Here is a 27,869-nt window from a genome sequence, read left to right as displayed (position 1 = left end):
TTTCTGCCGTTACGCAGCATATGGCCGACTACCTGAATTTCGACAGATGCCCGCCTGGGTTCATCATGTACCTTACCCGACTTCGCAGTTCAGCAAGTCCATTCTGAACTAAGGCGATAACCGTCAGTATTACTCTGACCGAGCAGCAAGGTCAAAGGTTGCTGGGACTTATAATCCACCCACATAGGCACACGCGCCCTCCCCTGCGTTGAAATTGATCAACATCTCCACCCCCGCGTTGCCCCCAATATACGTTGTGGGGTGGCTTCTCAACACGTCCCCTCTGCGCGCCAGGTCGCGTCGCGTCGAGCTCAAACTGCAATCAGTACATTCAAGCATTTGTCATATTCCGTGCGCCAACACTAGATACGGCTCCGTCAGCAGTCAGACAATACCGTAGTACAGAACGGCAACTTGTTCGGGTGGTTTCATGAAGGCGAGGCTCAAAGAAATAATGGCCGCAGGATTGAAGAATCGCTTCCCGTGCCTTATCATCCGAGGAATCTATGACTATTCAGACTCACACAAATCCAAAGAATGGCAGGGATTTGCTGCCATGGCAGCTACTGCTTACGCTAAAGATCTCATCTGCTACCTAGCTCCGGAATTAGTTCAGGCGGAAAAGGAGCTAAGTTCACTTCTTTTAGACAGTTAGTCTTATAGTGAACCCCCCCTCGCGTTGATTGAAATAATTCTAATCTGATAGGATGGTTCAAGAAGTCACAACAGAGACCAAGATCATTGTCCAGGGCATCGAGTCACGACAAAATGCCCGGGAGGAACAGGCCATTCTAGATTAGATTATCGACACCAGTTTCGGCGCTCAACAGAGCGACATCCTTGCTAGGAGACAACCTGGTACTTGCCAATGGCTGCTAGACTCTGCTGAATACCACAATTGGGTTAAAAACGGTAGTCAAATTCTCTACTGCCCTGGCATCCCCGGCGGCGGGAAGACCGTCATTTGTTCGACTGTGATTCACGATGTGGAGACAAGATTCGCGGCCGACACAACAGTTAGACTTGCTCACATATACTGCAATTTCAAGAACCAACAGAATCAAGACATCCGGATGTTAGCAGCAAGTCTGCTCAAGCAACTCTGTCAACGACGGCCTGCTATTCCCGATGTTGTCAAGTCCTTGCATGTCCAACATAGACGACGACAGACTAAGCCACGGATCGAAGAGCTATCCAAAGCTATCGAAACTGTATCAGCGCTGTTCCAGAGGATATATCTGGTTGTTGATGCCCTAGATGAATAGAAAGAGATAGAAGCCAATCGATCTTTGATGTTGCGCGAGTTACTAAGCATCCAGGCCAAGACAGGTCTCAACCTATTCGTCACTTCGAGACCTATTCTAGACATCAAAAAGACATTTCATGGCTACCCGTCAATTGAAATCTCAGCGTCGCGAGTAGATGTTGCTCTATATATCGATGGCCATCAACACATGCTACCAGAGTTCGTGGGTGAGACACCTGGCTTACTCAACAAGATCAAGGACATACTTTCCGAAGCTTCACAAGGCATGTACGTTTGTGTATTTTACCAACCGCTTGTATGACTTACCTAATATCTGTCAGGTTTCTCATAGCTCAGCTTTCCTTGGAGTTGCTCAAGACCGAAATTCCGATACGAGATCTGGAAGCTACACTATTCCAGTTCTTGGAAAGAAGTAAACTGAATGATCTTGACCAATTCTTGTGTAAGGTGTATGATGAGACCATGGAGAGGATTTTTGAACAGCACAGACGACATGTGGATCTCGCTCGCAAGGTGTTATCTTGGGTCGCATTTGCAGTGAAAGGCCTCACAGTAATCGAGGTCCAACATGCCCTCGCCCTCAGAGAAGGGGATGCAGAGCTCAAGGTCAAGGGCATAAGTAACGCTGGGCTCATTGTCTCAGTGTGCTGCGGTTTAGTTACCGTTGATGAAGGAAGTGGCATCATTCAGTTGGTTCATTACACCACAGATGAATACTTCAAAGCCAACGAGACCCTGTTGTTTCCCGACGTACATCTGTACCTCATGAAGCAGTGTCTATCTTATCTATTGCTACAAAATTTCGACGATCTTTTGGTTTCCTTTGTGGGCTTCGACTGGTTTAAAGAGCTTTGCGCCCGCTTGGCATCATACCCATTTTACGACTATTGCGCGAATTATTGGGGTCTACACGGGCGCAAAATGTCAGAGCGTGCTCAAAGCGAAGAAACTGAGATAGCTTTACGTTTTCTCAATGGTGGACCAAAGCTCGATGCTGCAGTGAGAGTGATGAGATACGACGGTAGGATACGCGGGGTATCTATGAACGGCCTGCATCTTGCCGCACGCTTTGGACTTCATTTTCTCATGGATGCGTTACTGGCTAAGCACGACATAAAGTCTCCAGATGGCCTGGGTCAAACAGCTCTCGGCTGGGCTTGCATAGGTGGGCACATGGCTATCGTGGAATTTCTCCTCCTGAGATTAATGGCTTTGGAAGACAGCGGCATAGATGGGCAGGACCGTTTCTACCAGGAAACTCCGCTCCATCTGGCTGCCTGTGGAGGCCATTCTGCCATTATCGAGGTTCTCTTGAAGCATGGTGCAAGACCTGATGTCAAAGACCAACTCGGCAACACACCACTTGTGGCAGGCATTTATTGCAACCACAGCGACGCACTTGTACCGCTTCTCCATACCATTGGGAATCTAAAGCAACAGGTTGCTTACGCAGACGGCCAAAGCCTATTACCCTTGGCGATCTATGTTGGTAATTTCGAGTTTGTACGCATCCTCCTTGATAAAGGAGTTGATGTGAACAGACGTGATGTGGACGGCGACACCGGTCTTTTGCAAGCCGTCAAGCAGCTGGACAATCTGGCTGCAGTGAAATTGTTCGTGGACAACGGTGCAAATCTGGATTCGCAAGATACCGAAGGTCGGACTGCTTTGATGGCTGCAGTCCGGAAGTGGTCAGAGGATCTTGTCTGCCTTCTTCTTAAACACAGAGCAAATCAGGACTTGCAGGACAAAGAAGGCCAGACTGCCTTGATGATTGCAGTCTGGAGGGATTCGAAGAACATTGTCTGGTTTCCTCTCAAGCATGCCGCCGACCTGAGCCTCAAAAATGATTGTGGCGAGAGCACTCTTTTCAAGGAATGCAGGAGCATACAAAGGTCTGAATTGCCGAACAATATCATCAAGATTCTCCTCGAAGCGGGAGCGGACATCAACGTTGAGGACAATCTTGGTCGTACCGCTTTGACGATAGCTATTGAAAATGAGAACTACGTTGCAGCGGGTCTCCTCATCGAGAGAGGTGCTAATGTAGACTCCCAAGACGACGGAGGTCAGACACTTCTCATGAAGGCCATTAAAGCGGACAACCAAATCACCAGCAGGTTGTTTATTGAGGGAAGCAGGAATCTCAACCTACAGGATGGGGACAGAAAGACTGCGCTCGATTATGCTTTTGAGAAGTGGCTTGATTTAAATGGCGATCATGGAGAGGCTATTAGAAAATTGCTTCTAGAGAAAGGGGCGAAGGCTAATTTGTATCCAGAGGCCATGGATGTTTCATTCGAGTATCCTTCGCTCATTCCGTGGTAGAGACAACTCTAACCGAGCTGAAGATTACCCAGGTGATAAGTATTTTTTATAGATGGATAGGATTCTGAGATTATTGGCAATAATGATTCGTAGCTCCTATGACTTTTTGATGTTATGCTTGAATTGACAAGATTTCGATCCAGAACGAGTAAAAGTCTTAATGCATTCGGTTTTATGTCTTATCCATCTATGACAACTCTTTATCTTCTTCATGGCCTTTGCTCGCAAAGGGGTCAGCCAGTCACGGACTTCTGGCTCAAGTATCCCATCAAGGCCCGGGCTTCAACTATAACAAAGAACACATGATTAATACATCATACTATGATATGGCAATCCTAATATAGTGGCCTTTTTTTAGTCTTTCTGCTGCCTGCAGAAGACTTATACCTAGCTGTATCATGAAAGGTTATTTAACCTCTCAGGGGGGTATTTAACTGGTCTAACCCCCGTATGAGAAACGAGAGAAAATTATTCCTTTCCACCTTCCGGCTTCCATGATCTTTCCCTCCACTTCCTCCACCCTCAACCAGGATCTCGTCAACGGTCGAGTCCATTTGCCCTGTCTGCAATCCCAATTTTATTCTCAATCAGTTGTTATAGAACATAAATCATATTCACAACGATCCTTCATATACGTATGCCATCTAATGACAGCCACACATCAAATACAGTTCCAGCTATCGGGATTCTTCACATCTCCCTTTCCGTCCCAGACATTGCGGTACGGATATCGACAATGCCTACGCTCGTAGTCAAACGCGCCATCTGCAGTTCCGCCGACGTTCTTGTAGCCCCCAATCGTCTCTGGCGCAACACCCTCCTCAACCCATTTCACAATAGCCAGAAGCACATTATTGTCTGGCGTCTTGCCGCCCATGTTTCCGGCGTTGTTTCCAATGCGAGAAGCCCCGTCTCCGGCGCTGCAATGGCCACACCCACTGACGCGGAAGAACCTGTAAAACTCGTCCAGCTGGCTGCTATTGAGGCCCATTGTTCGAGACACGTGATTATAGTAATCATCCGAGTTCTCGGCACTGATAAGTCCGTCCTGGAGGCCGTGCCAGTGAATCATCTTGTTGCCACGCCTGCGGAACTTAGACAGGTCTCCCTCCCAAGTCTCGATGTCATAGGGGTTCATCTCGGCACCTCTATCGTAGTCCTTGGGTCCAATCGTGTCGGGGTTCCACTTGGGGTCCTCCCAGATGACATACTGGTACCATTCTGTAGAGTAAATGAACGGTTGCTCGGCGACAACAAAGTTGAAGAGAGCGTTAGCACCAGGGACCGCTCGAGGGTAGATGTATGTCTCATTCGTGGTGTAGAGGGGAGAAAAGATTTTGCGGACCGTCTCAACCTTGGCCTTGGTCAGGCAGTTCTTGGTCTGGCCCTTGTTGCAGATGAGAGCCTCAGGACGGTACTGACAGAGGGTAGGGTCCTCAAGCACGCCGTCATCGACGCCATCAATGCGCTCGTCGCACTGAGCTAGGACGCTCTTGTGCACCATTTGCCACTCGTCTGGAGTCACATGAGCAGGAGCTCCAGGGGGACCGGTGATGCCCCAGAAACTTCCAGAGCGTGCCTGAAGACCGTTCCAGCGCATAGCCGGAGCACCCGCCACGTAGCCATCGTAATCTTCAGGGAAGCTCTGTGCCAGCTTCATTGTTTGACGTCCACCAGTCGAGCAGCCGAGAAAGTAGGACTTGAACTTCTTGCCATAAAAGTCCTGGGTGATCTTCTTTCCTATAACAGCACCAGTGTGCACCGCACGATAGGCAAAGTCCTCAACCACGCCTGGGTTGTGGTACATGGGCAGGCCTGAGGTTCCGTTGTGTCCGTTGTTCGTGCCGACGCTGGCGAAGCCGAAACTGTTGCCGTATGCCATATCGCTGTAGGGCATACAGCCAGCTAATCCACCATTGCCGGTTCCTAAGAACCGACCTGTCCAGTTCAAAGGAAGCCAAACTTCGATACTAACGTTTGAGGTGGGTCCCGTCTTGACTAGCATGGCCACGCGGCAGACTTCAACGTCCATAACCTGATAGTTAGGAGCGCAGGTCGGGTGGTTGTCGGGGAAGGTGATGTTGGTACCAGCGGAGACATGCTGGGTGAAGTATACGGTGGTGTCCGGGATTTTGAGCGACTTCTTGAGGCTGGCGCATTTGGCGGCGAAATTATCGTTGTCTTTGTTGGGAGCTGCGCATACACCCAGCCCTTGGAGGAGGCTGGGAAGCAGCAGGGTCGAGAAGTTGACGCGCATAGTGCCCGGTGAGAAACAACTATCAGGCAAGTAGGTATTTGGCTCACTGCCAGTCTCCTGAGCCCGACTGAGGAGTGTCGGGAGAAGGAGAGGCAAGAACTTTATTATATAGATGTCTCGGGATAATCTCTTTCCATAGATGTGCCTGGTTCCTGCGGGGTGAACGGATGGTCCTGGATAGAGCAACCAGCCAATAGTTCCAAGAAAGGAGGTGGATACCTCGGTAATATCGTGCGAGGAACTACCCCAGGCTTGGCATACGGCAGCTAACGCGGGAATGACAAGAGGGAACGTTTATCCAAAGGGTAATGATCCGAGGAATACAGGCTAAAGAGGGGGACTCCGACACCTCGGCCTGCCAGAGTTGGAATAACATGCGGGGTGCATAGACGCGAAGAAAATCGGCAGATTGCAGCCACTGAGCTAAAATAATAGGCCCGAGTATTGCCTTGCTCCACTTGGTCACAGAGACAATCAATTGCTGACCTTCACCTGTCATGCTACTTTCTTGACATGAAAATATTAAGAAAGCAGCCTCGTTTACACCATTTTCCTTAACAAGTACAATAACCAATTCCATCCAAGACCCAGCCAGCAGACTTGCGCTCGCCAGCGCAAACCCCAAGTTACAGGTAGTTCAAGATTTCTGCACCAAATTCGATGAAGCTGCCTATTGGCCCGAGAACGAAGTGACAGGACTCGACATACATCTTCCAAAGAGCCCGGCGGCGGTGGTGGCAATGTTGTAGTGTTATTTATATCATAATCTGGCGAGTTTCCTACCAGGACAGCGACGGCTACACCTGTGCGCCGCTGTGGAAGAATTGGCATCGAGCATGGTCCGCGGCTCACCAGCATGCCAAACAGCGCAGTTCTTCCTCGACCCAAGGCGTTTCGAAGATGAGAACGATGTGGGAGCATTGCAGGATGTTGTCACGAATGTTTGATTGCACGCGAGGGGCACCAATGTGACATAGTTTTGGGTTCGATAATGTACTGACAACAATAGCAGAGAGAGAGGAGAACGGTTTCAAATATAGTCGGGCTATTCTTCTGAACAACATAGCATGATGCACTCTAGAGCCAGCCAATTCTTGTATTCAGTAAAGCTCCAGCTCCTTTTCCTCGGCCAATAAAAACGCACTCTCTTTGCCGCGAATCGAACCAATACCAATCCGGCGAAAGCTGGGGTGGCTAGTTGGTGTCTCGTGCGAGGAACTTGACACTGGTTCTAAGATAAGAAACGTATCCCTATGAAATTTAGATTTCTCTTGGAACCTTGATCGTACGAGCAAGCAGGTATAAGTATCGAAGCCATCTCGTGAAACGGTTGCATCGTCAAATTGTCCCGCACAAGACCAAGGCATCGGGCTAGAAGAGTCCAATTCTTCCCCCTCCAGATGAAAATAAGGAGGGTTAGATCCGGATTCTGGGGCAATTCGAAAGCGAAGATCCTTGAGGGGTCCCCTGATGACCAGGGATGTCGACTGCACTCTGGATGCCATTGCCAAGCCGGTCCAGGTGATGTTACAAGTGGATAAGAGAACATGGTCTTCTTTGGACTCAAGATCTTGCATCGAGAGGGTCCAATAGTCGAAGAAAATTGGGGCATTGCAAGACAGCCAAGTCCAAGAGGGTATGTTGGCCATGCCAGACTCCTTCGCCGGTCCTATTCGAAGCCATAGAAGGTCCCCAGCAAATGATTCCCTCCATAAGCCCAGGAGTGGCGAATAACCCGTCATTTGCTGATAGTGACTTGTAATCCCTGCCATTGCTGCGATTCTGTCGGCTGGAAATGTAAAGTCTCTTGTGGAATAATTTTCAATCCACTCATGCCAGATGCGCTCTTTCCGCCTCGAGGGTGCAAGCTTCAAGTTACGATCATCGCTGAGCAGTTCCAAATCTTCAAAGGTCTCGCCAGCTTGTGTTTTGTATAAACATCTGCATTGCCAATGGATCTCTGCCTTCATACAATGTACGATGCGGTGCGAGAGAAGCTCCTCTTGCAACACCCAGCCCCGGGTGCTCAGATGTGCACTGCCCTGAAGCTTTCGTGGCGTTCGGGCCTGGAATCTGATCATAGTACTCAGCAGCTGACCTTGTTGCTGATCTTGTTGCTGATAAACGAAAACGCGAGGGCCAGGCCCCTCGATGGCAGCTCTGTCGCTAGCATCAAGAGAACTCTCAGTCACAGAGTCCATAACGTCGTTGTCTTCCAGAAAAACACCTTGGGTATTATCTAGAGCGTCGCTGGCGGCGATGTTGATTGTGCTTCCCAAGTATATGCCCCTCATTTTAACCGCCTCTGCTTGCCAGTCCTCTTGGTCATCCTGTATAATGCACAGGGAATCAATCCAGAGGTAGCGGATACCGAGAGACCGTGTGATGTTGACAGCATCCCGAAAGGTTCGTGGAAGCAAATCCTCCGAAAGGGACTCCTCAAAGAGAGATTTTGTCTTTGTCGTGGTTTTTATCGGCACCTGGTGGCCCCAGCAATGGCTCAAAGTTGCATAACGAATTGGGTGCTTGTTTTGCTGAATCTGGTTCCTCGCCACGATACGAAGAGGTTCGTCGACTTTAACATCAAGCATGCGCGTTGGGTACTGTTTTGCGGCCGGATGACAGATCTTATGATTTGATTCGCAGTTCTGAAGCCATTCTTTCAGAGTTGCGATTCGATCTTCAGACAGCGTTCTCTGCTCATTGGCTTTACCGAACCGCCAAAATTTTGGATGCTCAAAGTCTGCTCATACAACATAAGCGTCTTTCAAGAAAAGGGTTCGATTCGTTTCTTGAATGCAATTTACCTTTGCGTGCAGGTTGGGACGAGATTCCAATCGTATCCACACAGACGTACTCCAATCCCAGTTGCTTGACGTCCATGGTCGTGTGCAGGACTGCCCAGGATATCCCCTCGGTCTTCTTTGCATTTACAACTTCCAATAGAAGCTGGGGAGGTGAACTTAGGGTGGCACCTGCAAGCAGTGATGTCGCCATGGAATACTTCTCTGACAACGACAGGTCCCATATGCTAAAACATAGAGGGCAAGACCGCGCTGAATCCTGAAGATGCTGGATATCCTGATGCCATTCACACCGGTGGGCCTTCCCACGTGGCCCGCAGTAATCCATGATCCAGCGAATGACACCTAGGCATAGGCCGCATGGCGTCTGCGTTTGTCGATCCATATTGATACTTTCCAAAAGATGCAGCTGAGGGATTTAGTTAACGACTGTCGCGCTGCTTATTTATGGGACTACCATTGCATTGGGGAGCTTTCTTAGTCATAAATGACTAAGAAGACGGAGCAGAGCCTTAAGTGTCTAGTTCCCAATGCCTATTTCAAGTACCCTAGACTAGATCTTTAACCTCTTTGACCGCATGTACTCGTAATCAGGCATAGCTGCGCGAACCCAGCTCTCCAGCTTGCTTCCATCCTCGTCACCGAACTCGGCCCGCCACTTGGCCGCCTCTTTAGCAATATCAAGATTGCCAGCGACCTTGTCAAGATTTACACTATCGCTGGCGCTAAGTGAACTCAGCATCATTCGTGCCATAGCTGACATGTTGCTGAGCTCTTCTTGCGATGCCTTTTCCCATGAGAAGCGCAACTTGTCGGGATCCAGTCCGGCAAGCCTTGCGTACTTCAACATTAGCTCTGGGGAGGTCATCATATCATCCGCATCCAGCACAAGCGGCCGCTCTCCCCATTACCGTGCTCGGCCTCGTAAAAGTCAAATAGAGTCCTATTCCAGATCGAAGACCTCTCAACAATGCTGGGCTCTTTGTCCGTACGGCCCAGCACGTCGCTGCGTGCCGCGCGGTACATCGAGGTGAGTGATAAAGCCGGGTGTCGGATAAGAAATGTTGGCTTGAAAGTGCTGAGGAATTCGTCCGAAAGCACAGTCTTGTTCAATGGAGAGCGTGTACCACTCCCCAGTACCGTGGGCTCGCCAATCGTAGTGCCTTTCCCATGAGCGAATTCGGACTCGAAGAACGGATGGTTCAGCAGCAGAGCGTGCTCCTTAAACAAGACCAATTGGCCTTCATCTTCGGCTTTCTTTATGTAATCCAGCAGGTTATTAAAGCATTGTTGCTCAACCTCGTCGATGTCTTTCTTCTCGTCCGTCGTCCATTCAGACATGGGCTTCCCTTGTACCGCGTAGCGCTTGAGGATCGACGGTAACCAGAAGTACCCGTTGCTCTTTATCGGCCGGGCGCCCTGTCCCTCAAAGTTAAGGATCCGGACAAGCAAATTAGATGCGGTACGAGGCGAAGTCACAAGCAAGTGACGGGCGGCCGGGGTAGGGCGCATCGTCGTTGTGGTGGCTTCTGTTGACATATTGTTCTTTGCTATCGGTGACTTGGGCTCGAGCTCGGATCGAACAAATTGGACAGACAGATGATCCAGTATGTACCCAAGACTGTTCTCGTAAACAGTTCAGGCAATAAACGAGGAGCAGAGTCGGGGTCATCCCGACGATTCTGACACTTATCAATCAGGCTCGTCTTACACTGTGTGAGGAAGGCGAATTACCACTTATAATCCATACAAATGGCTAGGTACCTCTTTCTGTGGTATAAGCTTATGTTGTGGTCATAAACAGGGGACTAATCCAATTAGAATACACCAATCAAGTGATAACTTTATGAAGACAGATGATGCTTGTCTTCCTGTGACGCTTTGAGCTGTACAAGAGGAAACTGATGCTTTATACGAGGAGTTTGACCATGGAACCAGTCATCTCTAGAGCAGATATATCATTGCGTTACTTATGAAACAGATGTTATCATTGGTCATTATTCAATATGCTAACAGTGATGGAATGATTGCTACTCTGACTGGTGGCTACGCCACCATCCGTCGGGGGAAACAAAGGCGTGAACTTGAAATATGATGTGGGGTTGTTATTATGCGGGCTGACGGTCCCGACGCGAGCATGCAGTCAGCACTTGAGGGCCATATCAAATGCTGCCGATTTCGTGACAGGGTTTCCGCGGAATGGTGGTGGAGAATGACAGCCGTAAGTGAACTGGCGTCTGAGTCAGAGTCGTACGATCTTATTTCATACTTGGCGCTCCATTATATAAACGTCTAGGCGTCAGCATTCCGCGCAATTCTCATTCCTTTTAGAGCCTGGCTTGACTTTTCTTTCATTTTCCCGATTATTGCACCACTAGGAAAACAGTCCGAGTTCTTACTTACACACCCTCTCAGATCATAGGCTAAAAAGGGCGTTGTTGAACTCTCCTTGGATCCTAAGCAATCTAGTCTTTTCCTAAACCGACCGTCTCAGACATCAAAACATGACCTTGTGCAACCTATGCAAGGGCATACCCTGGGAAACACTTCCTTCGGTCCCACCGGATCTCGACGTTGAATTAAGCGGGTATCCATACCTCCAACCATTCTACCGATGGCCTGAAGACATTAGAGGCTACTCTCATCATCAGAGCCTCGAAGCCTTGCGAAATTCCGCAACAGTGTTGAACTGTGATCTCTGCCGCCTGATTCTTAAGCAGGTACAATCATGCCAATCAGAGTTGGAAGAGCTGAAGCCGAAATGGGAAGCCGATACGATGACCCGGTACGACTGGCCATTATGGGAACTTTGGATTGTGAAGCGAGAGAATGGGGGAGATGGATTTTGGGTCATGAGTTTGACGGATGGAGCGGAGAAAAAAGAGGTGAGGCTTGTGGCGGCGATTGGACTTTGTGTGAGAGATGGTGAGATTTCGCACTTCATCCAAGAGTCTCGTTTGGTATTGACGTCCTTAGGTGACCCGCTCGAGGCGATCATCCGTGGCCGACCAGTCGAACAACACGGAGGAACTTTGACGGCAATCTCAAGAGCCCGCAAGTGGCTGAAGGAGTGCAACGAGCATCCTAGCTGCAGCCCTGGGGAGACACAACTGCCATCTCGCGTCATCGACGTGGGTGTCGATACCAACAGTCCTCACGTGAAGCTCCGCGAGACTGAGGAACATGAACGTGGAAAATATATATCCTTAAGGTATCTTCAGCCGGCAGTCTATGAGCAGTACCATGGCTAATGTCCATCATGAAGCTATTGCTGGGGTAATGAGCAGGCATGCACTACCACTCAAGCCACGCTTGCAGATCGAAAGCGCCAAATCATGATATCCGACCTACCCAAGACGCACCAAGATGCTATTAAATTGGCACGAGAGCTAGGAGTGAGATATCTGTGGATAGACAGCATCTGCATATGTCAAGATGACCACGAGAATTGGGAGCGGGAATCGGCCAAGATGCTGTCCATCTACTGCAACGCGTATCTGACAGTCGCTGCTTCGAGAGCCAAGGACACCTCTGAAGGACTCTTTGGAGAGAGGCCGACGAGGGAATACGTTGAGCTCGGGTACACATCTGGTGACCTACGAGGGCAAGCTTTGGCGTTTAATCTACCCCTCCACGAAGAAGCCATCTCCAGCGACTACCTATCTCTGCCGGATGAGCCACTCTCGGATCGCGCCTGGGGTCTACAGGAACGTGTTTTGTCGCGTCGGATGCTGCTTTATGGCACTCAGCAACTGTTTTTTGAATGCAACGAAGGATTTCGAGGGGAAGATGGTGTCTCCCTCAAGGATCGATTCAACAGTGTGCACCAGAAGTTGGAAGAAGAGTCCGAAGGAATGGAACAACACCGAAAAGAGGCCAACTGTGAGGACGAAAAGATTTCCAACAATAAAGCGGCATTGCTGGGATCATGGTACAGCCTTCTCTGGTTATACGGACCGCGAAAACTCACAAACGCCTCGGATAAACTCCCCGCCATGTCTGGTCTTGCTAGCGTCTTTGCAAAACGGCTTGACGACGAATACGTGGCTGGCCTTTGGCGTTCCCACCTCATAGAAGGACTTCTATGGCAAGGCTTGAGATGCAGACGAGTCCAAGAGTATAGATCGCCTTCCTGGTCATGGGCATCCATGGATGGAATTCCTGGCCTAGGCGTCGAACAGGATTATGATACCCTGGCCAGGGTACTGGACGTCAAAGTGAATCTTAAAGGCGCAAATCCTTACGGCGAGGTCACCGACGCAAGGATCAGGATACGGGCGCCAATGGAACGTCTCTATCTTGCTATCGAAGACTGGGACCCTAATAAGGAAGGCTTCCCTTATGACAACAATCCGAAAGTGTGTACGGCAAACGGCAAACCTGAGGGTACCCACTCCCGCTTTGACTTTGATTTCACGGCTGAAGATGCTCCTCAGGAGGCGCTGAAGATTGTCAAGAGTTTAGAGGGGGTGGAGATTTTTGCTTTGATTTTGTTGAAGGTGACGGAGGAGAGCTACGATGATCAATACCAGGGTTTGATTGTTACAAAAGTGAAGGGGGGTGAAGAATATCAGAGATTAGGGTTTATTTTCCTCGATGAGGAAACGCTGGGGCGAAGACCGGAGGAGCAGGCAGAGGAGGAGGTTCCTATAGTTACGCTTGTGTAAGGCTGCTTAACTTGGGTGAGTAGGGAGTCTGATAGATTGCCTACGCCAGCCAATACACTTCTAACTACTCTTGGGTTTTCATGACAACTTTTTAGACGCGATTCAGTTCCCTAGAAGAGGTAGTGTGGATTGGAACTGAATACCTACATGACCCCAGGAGAGAAGCCTTGTTACATAGGTATATAGGGAGTAGTTGGTCAGCATTATTCCCTAGATATGCCACATCGGCACGTAGCATAGCCCTACCATCAGCTTTGTGTAAGGACGAGCCAAGTATCTAGACGCAATACTGCTCTGTTGACATGGACGCGGTGAGAGGTCGGACAGGATGAGGCGCATCGAGGCCCGAGAAATAATAGGATAACGAAGGCCAAATCACGCCTGACTCTGTAAGTTACGCTCCACAGGCAGAAACTCGGCCGACCCTCATAGCCCCGCTGTGAACTGCACAGAATTCAGGGCTGCATGGTCAGCCTCTGCCATAACACACTGCCTCGTACTTTCAGGCACACACTGTCGCCTTCTGGCTCGTATGCAAAGGAGGGAACAAGAACGACTTTACGCAGTTTATACCTTTGGTTGGGAAGGTGTGGTCTGGCCGATCTGATCCTACACCTCTTCGATTCTCAAGAGGTTCGTCAGAGACATTGTCCCTGTACTCGACTACTCCGTCAGTCATACCTGCTGATGCACTGGCGTTGGCTATCATATGCATAACGAAGACATGGTAGTCAGGACTTCGGTTGACAAGAGAATCCAGCTTGTATTAAGGCGAACCTAAGGTCCAGTTGAACGCAGGCCATCACGTCGCGCCCAGTACTCCTCCCGGATCCTTCCATTCCCCCAAGACTCCATACCCATAAGACTTCATACCCATTATCATACAGTAAAACGCCTGGTTTCCATATCGCATCATAGCGATTCAAGATATTGTCTCTCAGTTTCTGGCATTCCTTCATCTGCTTCGAGATGATGGCAATCCCACTCTCCGCAGTCGTCACATCCTGTACAGCCTTGCGCACCTCGCGTCCCCAGGCGTGGACCGACTCCAGTTTGTTGATAATGCTTGTCTTGGTACTACTCACTAAAACATCGTCGTTGGGTTGATGTTCGAGGGTCGAGATGTGAGCCTCAAAGGCTCTCTCGACAGCAATGCCAAGTTCGATGTGCTGCCAGTCGTAAGCGGTCTGGTAATTCGTGGCCTTGTTCACGGCCCCGTCGCGATGGCGAGTCAGGTCCACCAGGTCGGTCTCCAGCTGCTGTAAAGAGTTGTTCATGAAGTCGAGATAGAGCCTGGCCATCTCCTTTCGGAGGAATTCGTGTGCTGTGAGTAGGCTCTGCGCATCTGGGACTGGAGGGCCGTTGTCTTGCGGAGCGACAGAGGCAAGCACGCCTGCGTTTACGACGATGGGCGTAGGATCCGGAACATTCAGAGCAGCTGCAAGGGCAGCGGGACGGACTCTGAGGTTTACCGTCAGGCTTCTGGCTTCACTGGGTCGCTCCTGGGGCGCAGGACGCGTCAAACCACCCCTCTGTCGATTGCGGCGCTTTCAGGGCATCTTCTCGCCAGACTCAATGCGACGTGGGTAGAAAGACTGAGTTTAAAATCGGTCGTCGGTCGTCGGTTGGACGGTTCAAGATAGAGAAGTAAATGCTCGAAACGGGGTCGATTGTGGTAGTCGCCATAGCGAGCACAACGGGACCGCCCCTAAATTGGCAGGTTCAGAGTCCAGGTTGAGATGGACGCGCGAAAGGACGCGTCGAGCGCGTCAAGGCAGCATAGGATTATTTACACAAATGTCCATAGGCCATTTCACAACTCATGTTTGCTTGGCGCAGTTGTGCAAAAGCGCGTCGCGTTCGGGGGCAATGCATTGTCAGGGAGCTGCGGTCGCCATCGTGTCGAGTTAGCAAACAACATGAATATGCAAGGTACCGAGTAGCGTCGTCCCTGCCATCGTCGTCGAGACCGTTCCGCGATGGTCTGCATGGGAAGAGCGAGTTCATCTGCTATTGTTAATGGCCTAGGTACGGTATGGTGGATGGGATGGATTCGATGAATGAAATGCCAACATCATGGCATCGCATCCATGACGAAGCAGTGAAGACGCAAGGCCACGGACGGGCGCAACGACGAAGAAATGAAGCAAGAGGAATGCAGACAGAAGAGACACGAATATCACATCGTGACTCGAGAGACCTTGTTCACTTGAGCAAGGCAAACCGATGCATCATGTAGAATATGTCATCGACAAGATGATTGGGTAAGTGAGAGAGGAAGGAAAAGAGAAAAGGAAGAGAGGGTGATGAGAATTTGAAGCATGACTGAGGGAGAGATTAAGGACCCCTGCTCGATTGGAACAATAAACAGGGGGGTTCGTAGCCATAACCAATCATAAGGCAGTTCCCGGAGGGGCTGGATCCATGCCCTGCCTGGTGTTGAGGACACGCGTGATTGGACCACTGCCTTGATGTTGCTGTCTAAGGTACCTGATACCAAGTGGCCCTCAGAGGGCGCCGTCTCTTTTGGTCAGTGGTACAGCGGGCCTTAACACCTTGGCGCCATGTCGCGTGCTGATCTTTCTCTACCACCCTACACCTTTGTACCAACTCCCCAAATTTTCCCTCTTCCCAAAGACTTTGTCCATACATGAAAGTCTGAGTTGAAATGGTCTAAGCTGGAGAAGCTATTCCTACCCAAATTCTGGTTCACGTATGCATGCCGACTCCATGACGCAGCCCTGACAACCGAGTAGTTGAGCATGGAGGCCGTGGGGAATGAAATTGGCAGTCGAAAAGGGCCATCAGGACTGTATGCCCGTGAGGGATAGGAAATTCACTTTGTCAATCTCTACGTGTTTTCACCTTTCCACAGTGAACAATCGTATTCATTTCCGCTTACACGCCGTAATAGCTTCGACCCGTCAGCCCACATGCACAGAAGCCATAGGTGAAAGGTCCTCCGTCAACCTATTATTTGCTTTTTGGCTACCACATATGCATGCCCTGCTTGGATCTCAGAGTCTAAGAGATACATTTCTAACCCCGGAACCCTGATAGAGAGAGTGCTACCAACGCGGCCAGTCGACGCTGAATACTTACCCTTGCATGGCGGGGGGCAGAGTTGATGGGGGATAGCAACGGTCAACGACCTCGCTATTGCCCCACCAGGTAGGAAACTCTGAATTGGTAAGGCTGATGGTGAAGACCATGATGGTCGACATGATCTGTGTTCCGCAGTCGAGACCCACGCTGGTCAAGTAATTGTACTTGCGGAACCAAACGGGCTTGTAGCGGTAGATATAGCCCATGCTGACAGAGAGGTTAGCAACGGAGCAGAGTCAAGGCCTCGGCATTACTTACAAGACGAGGGCGACGATGGCGGATGTCATGAGATTGGTGGTCTCATAAACCGGGAACCATGTGGCGCCAAACATGGCAACAACAGGGTTGAAGTTCTCTTCGATGTTCCAGTGAGGCTTCCAACGGTGTAGCAGGTATGCCACCGACACCAGCAGAGGTCCGAGCAAGAACCCGTAGTAGATGTAGGAGTAGGACGATTCCTTTCCAAAGAATGCACTTGGGCCCAGTACCCCCCAGATGACAGAGATGGAGTAGAAGTTCCGACTCTTGAGAGCCAGCCACGCTGATGAGTCCTTGACTCCAGTGAGGACGTCGGCGCCAATGTTGTCGATGATGACGCGCATCATGCCGTAGTTGATAAATGGACCCAGGACAGTACCATAGACCTGCGCGATGAAAAGCTCCCTCTCCGGAATCTTCATGTAGAAGCCAAATTTATAATCGGAGCAGAGGTTGAGCGTCTGGTCCAGGACTTGGCGACCAAAGACCAAGGCCGCCAATACAGCCTTGGGCTGGCCGTTGAACAACGCACCAGCAATGAGTTCACTGAAATATGCCATGCCAACCTGAACATTGGCTATACCGAAAAGGATGCCGCTGGGGAACGTGAACAAGAGCGACACGACGCTGATGACGATGAAGCCCCACCATGGCAAACCCCAGTCACCGCCATAGAGTGAGCCGATGGAAAATCCACCGGCGAGGACTAAGATGGTGAGATACCACCAGTGTGGCACACGGGGAAAGCCTGACATAGCCTGAAGGTAAGGGTCATCTTTGTACGAGGCTCTGCCCTTGGCAAAAGTCTCTCGGATAGTCTGCACGCCCTCCTTTCCATACCAAAGGATCGAAAATACGATGGCTCCAGCAGATGACGCAAACCCCCAAAAGAAGTTCATGGCGTAAGAGGTAGACCAGAAAGGCAAAGAATACTCGGCCATTGCGGTATGGTTTCCATGGCCATTGGCCGTGAGAACCTGCGAAATGTTGTACGACGATCCCGAGAAGTCAAAGGTGCTTGACGACATGGCCGGAAGGTTCTTGCTGTCATTGACGTTGCCAAAGTACAGGATCGGATACAAGAACCAGCATGTGAAGACAGCGCCAGCAACCTGTGACATGGTGGACCAGAGCGGCGTGTAGAGGGGCGCATAGAAGGATGCATAGTTCCAGTCCAGGGAAATGTTCAGCAGCCCGAAGCCGTTACTTCCAGATCCAAGGATGTACGCTATCCAGTTTCCATGACCCATGTAGCAGAGCAAGGGCAAAGACCCCAGCATGGGCCAGATCAAGGATGGAAACCATTGGTAGCAGAAGGTGGCGGTTGCCACAATGGCAAAATATCTCAACGACTTTGCTGTCATGGACGGGTTCTTGTGCATCGCGTTCAGAAGTGCCACGTTTGGCAAGACCACGGGGTAGAAGATCTTGGGCGGACGCACGACAATGTCGCGGAACAGGCCGACGAAGCCATAACCGAGCAGCTGCGTCGAGAGCAGGAACAAAATGGCCCATCCCGCGTTGATCTTGTGTCCTATGGCCGGGATTAAATCGTGTCAAGGGGTGCTGCTGATTCCGTAGACATGCTTACCATAGTACAGCTCGAGAGCAGACAAGGGTCCAAGACCATACGCCGTGTGCTGGCTACCCCAGACTGCCACAACGATCAGAGCGTGCTCCTTGGAGTTCCAAGGCCCAGGGTTGAGGCTCCATTCGTATCCCAGTGTCTTGAACTTGCGGGTTGGCAGAAACTTTGCCATGATATTACCAGTCCACCATGACAGAAGCTGGACAGTCACGGTAGAGAGGGTTGTGTTGTAAGGCTTGAAGTAATAGAATGAGGAAATAATGCAGCCAACACTAACCCAGAACCCAGCCAAGATCCAGAACCGAAAGGTCAGGATAGGTTCTCTTTTGTCCCGAGTCAGCGTACAGTCGTTTTCTTTTTTTTCTCTCCTTTTTCTTGGAAGTGGTCGTCTATTACTTACGTTGGGTCATTGTGGAGGCTGACGGTCTTGGCCACGACAGGGACGGGATAGTCCTTGAGCCGGGGATCGACAAACTCGTCATGATCATCGTCGGGCACGTAAATGGTTCCAGGAGCGAGAGACGGTGGCTGGGAATCACTCGAGCCGCTTTTTTCACCCTTCTCGACGACATTCGCCATCTTCTCGGGCGCATCCTTCGAGGCCTGTTGACCAAGTTCAATGCTCATCTTGCTTGAAAACAAAGTCAGCGTGGGTGGAGAGAGAGCGGGTTGCCATGAAAAAAGATTGCCTGTGCTGATTTCAAATAGTTAAAGTCAGTGCCAATCAATCTCGGAGAATGTTTTCGGGGTACGGAGTACAGGAAGCTTATCTTTTATCTGACACCGACAGATCGGAGACTACGACTCTTCACTCCGTGATAGGAGATAGCGAGTGTCCCTGTACCCTTGTCATCGTGGGTAATTCTCCGCTCCGTACGGGGTAGTGGTATCTAGTTCGATCCACCACTTGCCAAGGGACCCCGGCTCTCCCCACACTAGTCTGTATTGATTTGATCCTGTTTCGCGCGCTTGCTGCTGCTTCAATAACCTTCTCAGCCGTCTCTTGGTAGTTACGGTCCTGATCACCAAGGACGACGAGTCAACTTCATTTCACCTTTGATCCGTCGTCGCCATGTGGTTCACTCACGGCACAGCCTTGCCTTCACTCTCCTTCTGTTTCTTGGCCGCCCTCCCCCTTGTCTCAGGCAAAGGCAACCCACGGGACGTCCTTCGCTATGGCACACCACAGTCCGTGGGGATGAACCCCAAGCCCCTCCGCCAAATGGTGTCCAACCTCACGGCTTATACCCACGCGGGCAACTATAGTGCAGCCTCACACTATCAGATACACCCTATCGAACCTGGTGGTGTGGTCATCGTTGGACATGCAGGTACCATTGTGAGCGAATTCGCCTTCGGAAAACGAAGTCTTTATGCAGACGCCAATGGGACTCTTTTGCCCGACCGTTTACAAGAAGATGCCACAGTCGACACCATCTATGACATTGCCAGTCTCACCAAGCTCTTCACAACCGTTGCGGTCCTGAAGCAAATCGACGCCGGCAAGATCCGGTTGCAAGAAAGAGTGTCAAAATATGTGCCCTCTTTCCGAGTCAATGGCAAAAAGAACATCACGATTCTAATGCTCCTTACTCATACAAGCGGCTTCGACGCTGATCCAGTCCCGTCATTGTACTCGGATGCGTACAAGACCCATGCCGAGCGAATCGATGCTATCCTTGGCCAGCATCTCCTGAACAGTCCCGGGAGCACCTTCCTTTACTCCGACCTGAATTTTATGACCCTGATGATTGTCCTCGAGACAGTGACTGGCCGGAAACTGGATGTCTTGATTCGCGAGATTACCACCTCGCTGGATATGCACTCGACCTTCTTTAACAAGAACAACGTCGAGGGCTCAAAAAACCCATACTATCGGCGAGCTGCGGTACAGGAATTCCAGATTGAAGTTCTGGGATCGGGAGAGCCTGCTCGGCCTCAACCGGTTCGCGGCACCGTCCATGACGAGAATGCCTGGGCTCTCGGCGGAGTGTCTGGGCATGCCGGTCTCTTTTCTACCGTCAGGGATACGGCACGGTTCTGTCAAATGATCCTGAACAATGGCACTTATGGAGGTCGTCGCATTCTCTCCAAGAAGGCCGTTGATCTCATCTTCACTAACTTCAACGCCCACTTCAACGACATTGACTCTTACCACGGCGCTGGTTTCGAGCTTGACCAATACTATACGACTGGACCACTCAACACCACTCTGGTTGCCTCGCATACTGGCTTCACCGGAACAAGTTTGGTTGTCGACCGAGGTCAAGACTTGTTCTACATTCAATTTTCCAACAGGATTCATCCTACGCGTACCTGGAGCAGCAACAATATTGTTCGCAAAGCCATCGGATACTGGGTCGGCACCAGCTTGGGGTTGAATCTTCAATTTCCCTAAGCAGGGCGGCAGAGGTGAGAGGAACATCACACCTATTCTCCGACGAGGGTGAGAAGGGACATGGGAGAGGGAGGGGTAGGGATTCATCCACTGGAGAGGGCTTCTCGGCAACGTAGAAATATCGTACTATAAGATCAACTTGTATCTGCCTGGGTCCATCTAGCCGAGAATTTGGTTCATGCTCTGTGTTGGAAGAAACTAGAATTGCCGTCATGTCCAGCCAGAATTGAGATCGGGCTCAAAGTCTCAGTGAGATGAAAGTCACACGACCTCGAAGGACACTCCGTCAAGTTGCAAACGAAAGGGTCTCTCCAAGTGATGCCAGCAGAGAGAAATGTGCACACTTAGCCTCCCTGCGTAGCCCCCGAGGCGTAGCTATGTTTAGTCACCTTATCAATCAATGTCTTGAGTGTCAGAATGAGAAATTGTGTCAAACATAACCGGATGTTCAAACTCCATCCTGCTGAAATTAATACATCATAGCCCCAGGAGCAACAAAGTACTTACCAGAACTCCGGCCGGAGTACCCATTGATCAATGCTGAGCATGTCAGGTGGGAAGATTGGGGTGGGACAAGTTTGTAATTCTCGTTCTTCCAGGAGAGTATGGGAATCAAGTCGAGTGGCAATGACTCTCTGCAGCACCGCCTTGGCCTGGCGGAATATTTCGTAGTTTGCATCGCCAGGTTCATGCAGATAATCCATATGGCGTATGAATACGGACAGGTCTTGGATAACTTTGGCAAACGCGTTCGCGTCTCTCCATTTCCGCGATGGTTGAGGAGACCCGGGAATCATGTACTTGGCCAGGGTGGCCGCTGCAGGCAAACCACACGTGACGGCCTACAGGGAATTAGAGACGAGGAGTTCAGGGAAGCGGTTTGGCATATAGGGCTTACTCTCCAGGCGAGTGAACTTAGCCCGAGCTTGCTGAGACGCTCGCGCCTCAACATGGCCTCATTGACCCAAGAAAGCAGGTCGCTAGAGATAATATAGAGGGTGTCGTTGTCTACATTGCCATGTATCGACGCTGTCCATTCAATGAAGAAGACTGCTTGGAGATAAAAGAGACGGATCAGGTACAGGCTGTCGACAACCGTCCCCGGCCTGTTCCTGGCCCAAATATCTGAAGCGGTTATGGTCAGATACTCCGGCAATTCGTTCCAAGCATTCTCGACCTTGATCCGTAGGGTTCTTTGGCTCCATCAGTCTCGAAGAAGCTTTGTTGACAAGGAGCGCCGGCTTACCTGATTAGTTGCTGACGGTCCGTGACTTGTAAGCCAAGAATTGCCTCCAACATCTCCTCTCGGATTTTGCACATAGTCACCGACCACCTGAGTACTGCATGCAAGCGGACTTCTGAACTGGTATTCCACTCGTGCTGGTCCAGATGAGCCAGTTCCCCCTCTAGAGCCTCCCCCGTCATCTCATACGCATCGGCCTTGAGATCTAGAGGCCTGTGAATGATGCAATAGCGTTGACTCACGCGCGGAGGCCGTCCAAGGAAGACGGCGAAGCTGATGTCGGAGGCATAAACGCGGGCAAATATGTGTTTACGAAGCTCAATCAAGAAAAATGGTGTGTGTAGATCACCATCGAGTTTCTGATGAAGTCCATGAGCGAACATGGCATTGATTGCATCATTCAGTCGACGCCAGGTCTGAAAACCTTGACGATGGTGAGTTTTTGAGGATTGCTGGGCGATGCATGTCATGGCAACTTACTCTGATCACCAAGATGGAGAGAGTATAGCAGGAAGTTCTCATAGAGGAATATAACGAGGACATCGTTCAGGGTTTCCAGTGACTCGCAGAATTGAGCACACAGCGTGCTAGCGTGAAACAGACACTTCTTCAGTGATTGTCTCTCGTCCTCGGTGGCACAGGCTGGATGAGGTGCGCGGATATCGCACATTGCAATCCTATAGTCATGGTGAGTACCGAGGCACCGGCGTGGGCAGTGAGTGAGAGGTCCTACCCTGCAAGTGATAGCATTGCCCCAACGGCTTCCCAACGCAAATTCTGGCCAACATGACAGTCTACAAACTCACGCAAGGTCATTGCGTCGTGGAATTCCAAGGGAACTCTGCTTGCTGCAATGAGACGATGAGACATGCGCAGAAGTTCCGAATGTCGGTCTGCAGAGGGTCCGAGGTGGCCCAGATCGCTGGTCATGGTCTCAAGGAAGCGTGGAACCAGGAAAGCTCCCAAGCGACCGTCCAAGTCGTGGTGCGACCAGTTGTCAAACAGGGCTTTGAAAATCCCATTAGTAATAAATTGAGAAAACATGTCGAGTATATGTGCGCCCTCCTCTCTGATGGTTGACCCTGACCCTCCGGCTTTGTGCTGGTCGGAATGTTCGCCCTCCAACATCATGGGAGAAGGCCCATTAGGGTGCTGGTGCGGGTGCGGGTCTGTCCAACCCTGCGCGTCCTTGTCGACTGCGCGCAAAATCATTGCCGAGGACGATAAGCCCTGGAACCCGGGGTTTGGAAATGTCGTGCATGGCGGAGGTTGGGAGACGAAATTCTGCGAGACAACTGGGCCGCCAACAGACCAGTTTCGCCCAGTCCTTGCGAGTTCAGGCCTTGAAACACCGCTGTGAATTTTGTTTGATGCGAGAGGAGAAACCAACCTTGGCTGCAGAGTGGTCCTGGACGTGGCGTTACGTGTGCGCTTGAAAGGGCTGGATCGATAGACACAATCATCCGACTTGCCTCGTCTGAGGCAACGAGTGCAACGGGGTCGCTTGTGGTCGCAAGCGAGTTTGGACTGGCGACATGGGTCGCACGATGGTAACCTCATGGGCACGCTGGTGTTGGAGTCGTTGAGTGGCGGCATGGGGGGCATAGCATATCCCGGAGTAAAGCATGTCAAGGTGCGATCTTGTTGTTGGCTAAGACTGGCTTGACTTCGGACTCTTTTATCGGAGAAAAGAAGCTATCGGATAGAAATAGTGGGGAGCGCTAGTATGATTCTTATCTTCAGTATTCAGTGTGAGATAAAGACAAAAAATGCCGCAAGAAAAAGCTAGAACTAAAAAAGAGATGGACAGGCTATAGCTGATCACTCCCTATAACCAAGCACTGTTTCATTCTAAAACCCTTATCGTTAGGTCTTAATAAGCTGCTCCTAAGAGCGTAACGGGTAGGTTACGAGTCAAGATTCAGCAAGAAGGGAGAATGGAGAATGCCACTAGTGCTCAAGATAGATAGAGGTAATAAGTGTCGGAATTTTCACCCAAGTTGGCCGATCATCCCATGCCATGTCGGAGTGTCGGAGTAGTCATCGGAGGACACGGGGACTTGCCATAGCCCCTCGGAATAATGACGTCAACCCTGATCGAAACTGTTTAGATGGAACCTTGAGAGCTTGATTTCAGCTGAGAAATAAGAGAATGCGTGCTTCTAGACAGAGAGAGGAAAACATTGCCACCTTGGTTAACCATGACTCGGACCATGGGTGAGGAGAACGGACCGTTGTTGGGAGCAGTGGAGAGCTCGGCAAAACATGGTGATTCAACCTGTGGTCGAAGCAACAAGTTCTCACATCCGGCTCTATGGCTGGGCTCTTTGGCACTTTCTCTTCTCATCTGGTCTACCCTATGGACCCGGTCCCCTTTCCACCCTTGGCTTGAAACCAAGCCCACCCCGTTGTCAATAGAGGAGCGCGTCTCCTCCATTCTTGAGAGAACGCCGCTGATCGGTGAGACACCCGCTCCCCGACAAGCCCGTCTGTAGGCAGTAGTGTTGACGAAAGCGCAGATGGACACAACGATCTAGCCGACCTCATCAGGAAAAACTATGACAACCACATTTACTCTCCATCATTTGCTGATCCCTTCTCCAAGGGCGGTCTCGACGGTCATGCTGACATGCCGCGCCTTGCCAAAGGAAAGGTTGGCGGTACTTTCTGGAGCGTCTACGTAGACTGCCCGGCCAACATATCCGACTATTCCACCGAGAACTACGCGCAGAGTAAGTAGTTGTCGCATATCGATTTTCCTCCGGGAATGCAGATCCCATATTGAGAATATGAATATTGATTCATGTCTATGCATATCAGGCGTTCGCGAAACCCACCAACAGATTGACCTCGTCAAGCGCCTCCAGCAAAAGTATCCCGACACATTCTCCGAATCACCACTCAATGCCACCGCAGCCCTGGAGGCTTTCCGCACGGGAAAGATTATTTCTCCGCTTGGAATGGAAGGGCTGCACTCAATCGGGAACTCCTTTGCGCAACTTCGGGCATTCTACCATCTCGGCGTGAGGTATGGTACTCTGGCACACTATTGCCATAATCTATTCGCCGATGCAGCCTTGGTAAACGCACCTTCGGGCGGACTGGACGTCCCGGAGCCTCTGTGGCACGGTGTCAGCGGCCTTGGGAAGAAGGTAGTCTATGAGATGAACCGTCTCGGCATGCTCGTCGATCTCGCCCACGTAAGCCACGATACAATGCGAGATGTGCTCGGTGGGGGCAAGGATTCTTGGAGTGGTTCAAAGGCGCCCGTCATCTTCAGCCACAGTTCAGCCTATGCGCTTTGCCAACATCCTCGGAATGTTCCTGACGACGTCCTAGAACTTGTCGGGAAAACGGGCTCTGTGGTCATGGTCGCCTTTGTCCCTTACTTCATTTCGTGTACCCCTCCCGAAGAGGACCACGGAATACCAACCTTTGATCCGACGCATTCGACGCTCTCAAGGGTCGCCGACCACATCACCTACATCGGGGAGTTGATTGGTTACCAGCATGTAGGCCTGGGTAGCGACTTCAACGGGATTCCAGAGACACCAGACGGCCTGGATGATGTGTCTACTTTTCCGGCTCTCATCGAGGAGCTTCTCCGACGAGGGGTCAGCGATGAGGACGCCTCTTTGGTTGCTGGAGGGAGCTTGTTACGTGCATGGAAACAGGCAGATCAAGTGGCACTGGAAATGCAGAGCAATGGTGCCGAGCCAGTAGAAGACGACGAGAATCTGCTATAAGCGTCAAGGAGCGGGCGAGAAACGGATGTAGAATACCTTGAGCAAACAAATACAGACTCTAGACGTGGAATTGTAAACAGGAACCCTTGGGATAAGATAAAGACTTGGTGAGATTCTTTTCTATTAAAATGAGAACAAAGGCACAGCCTTGTGCACCCCCCCCTCTCTCTGCTTGATGATATGGGATTAACTCACCAAGAAGCATGCCATTCGAAGTTTGCTACGGATCCTATGCTATGACCATTGTCCCTATCCCGATTGTTCTTTCCCATCAGATGGAAAAAGCTCCGCTGTCCTTTTGTCGAGGTTCGCTCGCTGCGTCAAATGATCCATCTGGTCGTCGGATAATTCCCTGAACAGCGCTGAGGGTGGATGGCATCACCGTCACATTATGGCCCAACTCGGCCAGAAATGACACAACCCCAGAGTCGTAGTCGGACTCAAACCCAGTCTGGACGGGGATGAGCTGGTCATGTAGCCTCGGGTGGCGGAGAGCCTGGGCCATTGTCATATTCTGATCTATGACGTGGAGGAGGGTCTGTATTGTCGATGAAATGATTCGCGACCCTCCGGCGGCGCCAATGACAAGTCGCAAGTCCCCGTCCAGATCCTCGCAGAAAATTGGTGTTGTTGAAGACAGGGGACGTTTTAGCGGCTTGACGTAGTTTTCCGGGGAGGGGGCATAGCCGTATTCGTTGGGCATGCCAGGGATGGAAAAGTCGTTCATCACGTCGTTGAGGATGATTCCTGTTTCGCCAACCATTACGTGAGACCCGAAATAGAGGTTGATGGTGGTCGTAAGACTGATGCCTAACCCCGTATGGTCTACCGTCGAGATATGAGACGTCCCATGGCTCTTTGAAACTTGACGGAAGTCGGGGTTATAATCGGCCATATCCAATGTGCTGTTATCCAGAATCTTGTTTCGGTTCCTCTCGGCAACTGCATCGCTTAGGATCTCGGCCTGGAATGTATCCAATCCAGGCACAAAGGATGGGTCTCCCAGCTTTGCTCTCTGTGCAAAGGCAAACTTCATGGCCTCGACCAGATGGTGTGTGCTCAAGTTGACCGCACCGGGAGCGAAAAAGTCGTCGAAGCCGTCGACAACCTTCAGCGTCGACAGCGCAATGGCGCCGCTGCTGGGTGCCGTTGTGCTGAAAAGCCGATGTCCTCGATAAGTGATATTGGAAGTTTCCAGGCGCCTCATGGAGTACTCGGCCAAGTCTTCCAGCGTGACACTGCCATTCGTAGCCCGGACAATGCCGTCAGCAATGGGACCGCCGTAAAAAGCGTCAGCACCATGCTGCGCGATATGCTCCAGCGTGTCGGCGTAACGCTTACGAAACATGACATCGCCCATTCTCACTTTCTTTCCATCCGGGGCAAAGTCAAGGGCCCAGCTGGGGTCCGAGACGAAGAAGTCGGGGTCGTCAGGGTCTTCCAAGAGGGTACTATTGATACACCTCTCCAGGTCAGCCCCGACCGTGAACCCGTGCCGGGCAACGTCAACGGCGGGGCTAACCAAGACATCCCATGGGAGGGAGCCATATTGCTGATGAATGTACTGCAGACCTCTTAGCTCCCCCGGGACACCACTGGCACGACGTGTTAGTTGCGTGGTTGAGATTGCGTTTGAATCGTCTGGCGCTTACACGGCGAGTTCCCCTTTGATACTGGCCTCGACCCTGCCCTCGAACATATTCTTGTACGCGCTACGAGGAGCAGTTTCCCGAAAGTCAATGGTCTCATACGAGCCGTTAGAAGACCGAATCACAGCAAAGCCCCCGCCACCGATGCCACTGTGGTACATCCCTACGGTTCCCACACACAACGTGCTGGCAATAGCCTGGACTCGCTGTCAGCAAAACCAACACCAGAGGTCAGTCTTGTCGTGTATTCGGTCGTGCTTACAGCGTCTGCGGCATTTCCTCCCATTTTCATAATGTCGACACCAATACGACTACATCGGGAGATCTCGGTAGAGACAGCCCCGAGCCGTCCCAAGTCAACATCAGGCGTGGTTTTCGAACAAGAAGAACGGAGACGCTGGCTCAAGCCGAAGAATGACAAGACAAGTAATATCGAGAAGATGACGTACTGGTGCCAGGCCGTCTTCTTCTGCGATTTGATGGGCGTTATCGTTATCGGCTGTGCTTTCTCAAAGCCAAGGCTGGTGGGCTGGATTGCCTTGGTTATATACATGATTGT

The 27,869-nt window shown here is 50.9% G+C and overlaps 9 protein-coding genes across 9 annotated transcripts; 4 read left to right on the top strand and 5 right to left on the bottom strand.

Moving 5' to 3' along the window:
* Window positions 1–1,292: 1,292 nt before the first annotated feature.
* Window positions 1,293–3,595, top strand: MRS44_017363 (uncharacterized protein; the record flags this gene model as incomplete). The annotated part of the gene is made up of 2 exons (XM_065617779.1): window positions 1,293–1,534; window positions 1,588–3,595. 2 exons carry the CDS (start codon window positions 1,293–1,295, stop codon window positions 3,593–3,595), a joined length of 2,250 nt encoding a protein of 749 aa, XP_065473851.1.
* A 661-nt stretch (window positions 3,596–4,256) lies between these two features.
* Window positions 4,257–5,852, bottom strand: MRS44_017362 (uncharacterized protein; the record flags this gene model as incomplete). The annotated part of the gene is made up of 1 exon (XM_046277830.2): window positions 4,257–5,852. The coding sequence occupies one exon, from the start codon at window positions 5,850–5,852 to the stop codon at window positions 4,257–4,259; it is 1,596 nt and encodes a 531-aa protein (XP_046124962.2).
* A 1,100-nt stretch (window positions 5,853–6,952) lies between these two features.
* MRS44_017361 (uncharacterized protein) lies at window positions 6,953–10,195 on the bottom strand (the record flags this gene model as incomplete). Its single annotated transcript, XM_065617778.1, has 4 exons — window positions 6,953–8,595; window positions 8,660–8,883; window positions 9,232–9,511; window positions 9,568–10,195. The coding sequence occupies 4 exons, from the start codon at window positions 10,193–10,195 to the stop codon at window positions 6,953–6,955; spliced, it is 2,775 nt and encodes a 924-aa protein (XP_065473850.1).
* A 1,189-nt stretch (window positions 10,196–11,384) lies between these two features.
* MRS44_017360 (uncharacterized protein) lies at window positions 11,385–13,323 on the top strand (the record flags this gene model as incomplete). The annotated part of the gene is made up of 3 exons (XM_065617777.1): window positions 11,385–11,571; window positions 11,633–11,867; window positions 11,922–13,323. 3 exons carry the CDS (start codon window positions 11,385–11,387, stop codon window positions 13,321–13,323), a joined length of 1,824 nt encoding a protein of 607 aa, XP_065473849.1.
* Window positions 13,324–13,825: 502 nt separating this feature from the next.
* MRS44_017359 (uncharacterized protein) lies at window positions 13,826–18,901 on the bottom strand (the record flags this gene model as incomplete). The annotated part of the gene is made up of 8 exons (XM_046282847.2): window positions 13,826–14,060; window positions 14,101–14,855; window positions 14,920–15,031; window positions 15,260–15,307; window positions 16,426–16,635; window positions 16,687–18,220; window positions 18,278–18,597; window positions 18,675–18,901. 8 exons carry the CDS (start codon window positions 18,899–18,901, stop codon window positions 13,826–13,828), a joined length of 3,441 nt encoding a protein of 1,146 aa, XP_046124967.2.
* Window positions 18,902–19,346: 445 nt separating this feature from the next.
* MRS44_017358 (uncharacterized protein) lies at window positions 19,347–20,672 on the top strand (the record flags this gene model as incomplete). The annotated part of the gene is made up of 1 exon (XM_046273177.2): window positions 19,347–20,672. One exon carries the CDS (start codon window positions 19,347–19,349, stop codon window positions 20,670–20,672), a length of 1,326 nt encoding a protein of 441 aa, XP_046124968.2.
* A 503-nt stretch (window positions 20,673–21,175) lies between these two features.
* MRS44_017357 (uncharacterized protein) lies at window positions 21,176–23,511 on the bottom strand (the record flags this gene model as incomplete). Its single annotated transcript, XM_065617776.1, has 5 exons — window positions 21,176–21,514; window positions 21,571–21,865; window positions 21,919–22,339; window positions 22,396–22,592; window positions 22,649–23,511. The coding sequence occupies 5 exons, from the start codon at window positions 23,509–23,511 to the stop codon at window positions 21,176–21,178; spliced, it is 2,115 nt and encodes a 704-aa protein (XP_065473848.1).
* A 605-nt stretch (window positions 23,512–24,116) lies between these two features.
* On the top strand, window positions 24,117–25,661 carry MRS44_017356 (uncharacterized protein; the record flags this gene model as incomplete). The annotated part of the gene is made up of 3 exons (XM_065617775.1): window positions 24,117–24,406; window positions 24,466–24,647; window positions 24,736–25,661. The coding sequence occupies 3 exons, from the start codon at window positions 24,117–24,119 to the stop codon at window positions 25,659–25,661; spliced, it is 1,398 nt and encodes a 465-aa protein (XP_065473847.1).
* Window positions 25,662–25,932: 271 nt separating this feature from the next.
* On the bottom strand, window positions 25,933–27,863 carry MRS44_017355 (uncharacterized protein; the record flags this gene model as incomplete). Its single annotated transcript, XM_065617774.1, has 3 exons — window positions 25,933–27,256; window positions 27,314–27,516; window positions 27,573–27,863. The coding sequence occupies 3 exons, from the start codon at window positions 27,861–27,863 to the stop codon at window positions 25,933–25,935; spliced, it is 1,818 nt and encodes a 605-aa protein (XP_065473846.1).
* Window positions 27,864–27,869: the final 6 nt, after the last annotated feature.

The sequence above is a fragment of the Fusarium solani genome (genome assembly GCF_023522795.1).
Source record: "Fusarium solani strain SB1 chromosome Unknown bctg00000013, whole genome shotgun sequence".
Classification (NCBI taxonomy): Eukaryota; Fungi; Ascomycota; class Sordariomycetes; order Hypocreales; family Nectriaceae; genus Fusarium; species Fusarium solani.
This window is presented reverse-complemented; position numbering and strand designations above follow the sequence as displayed.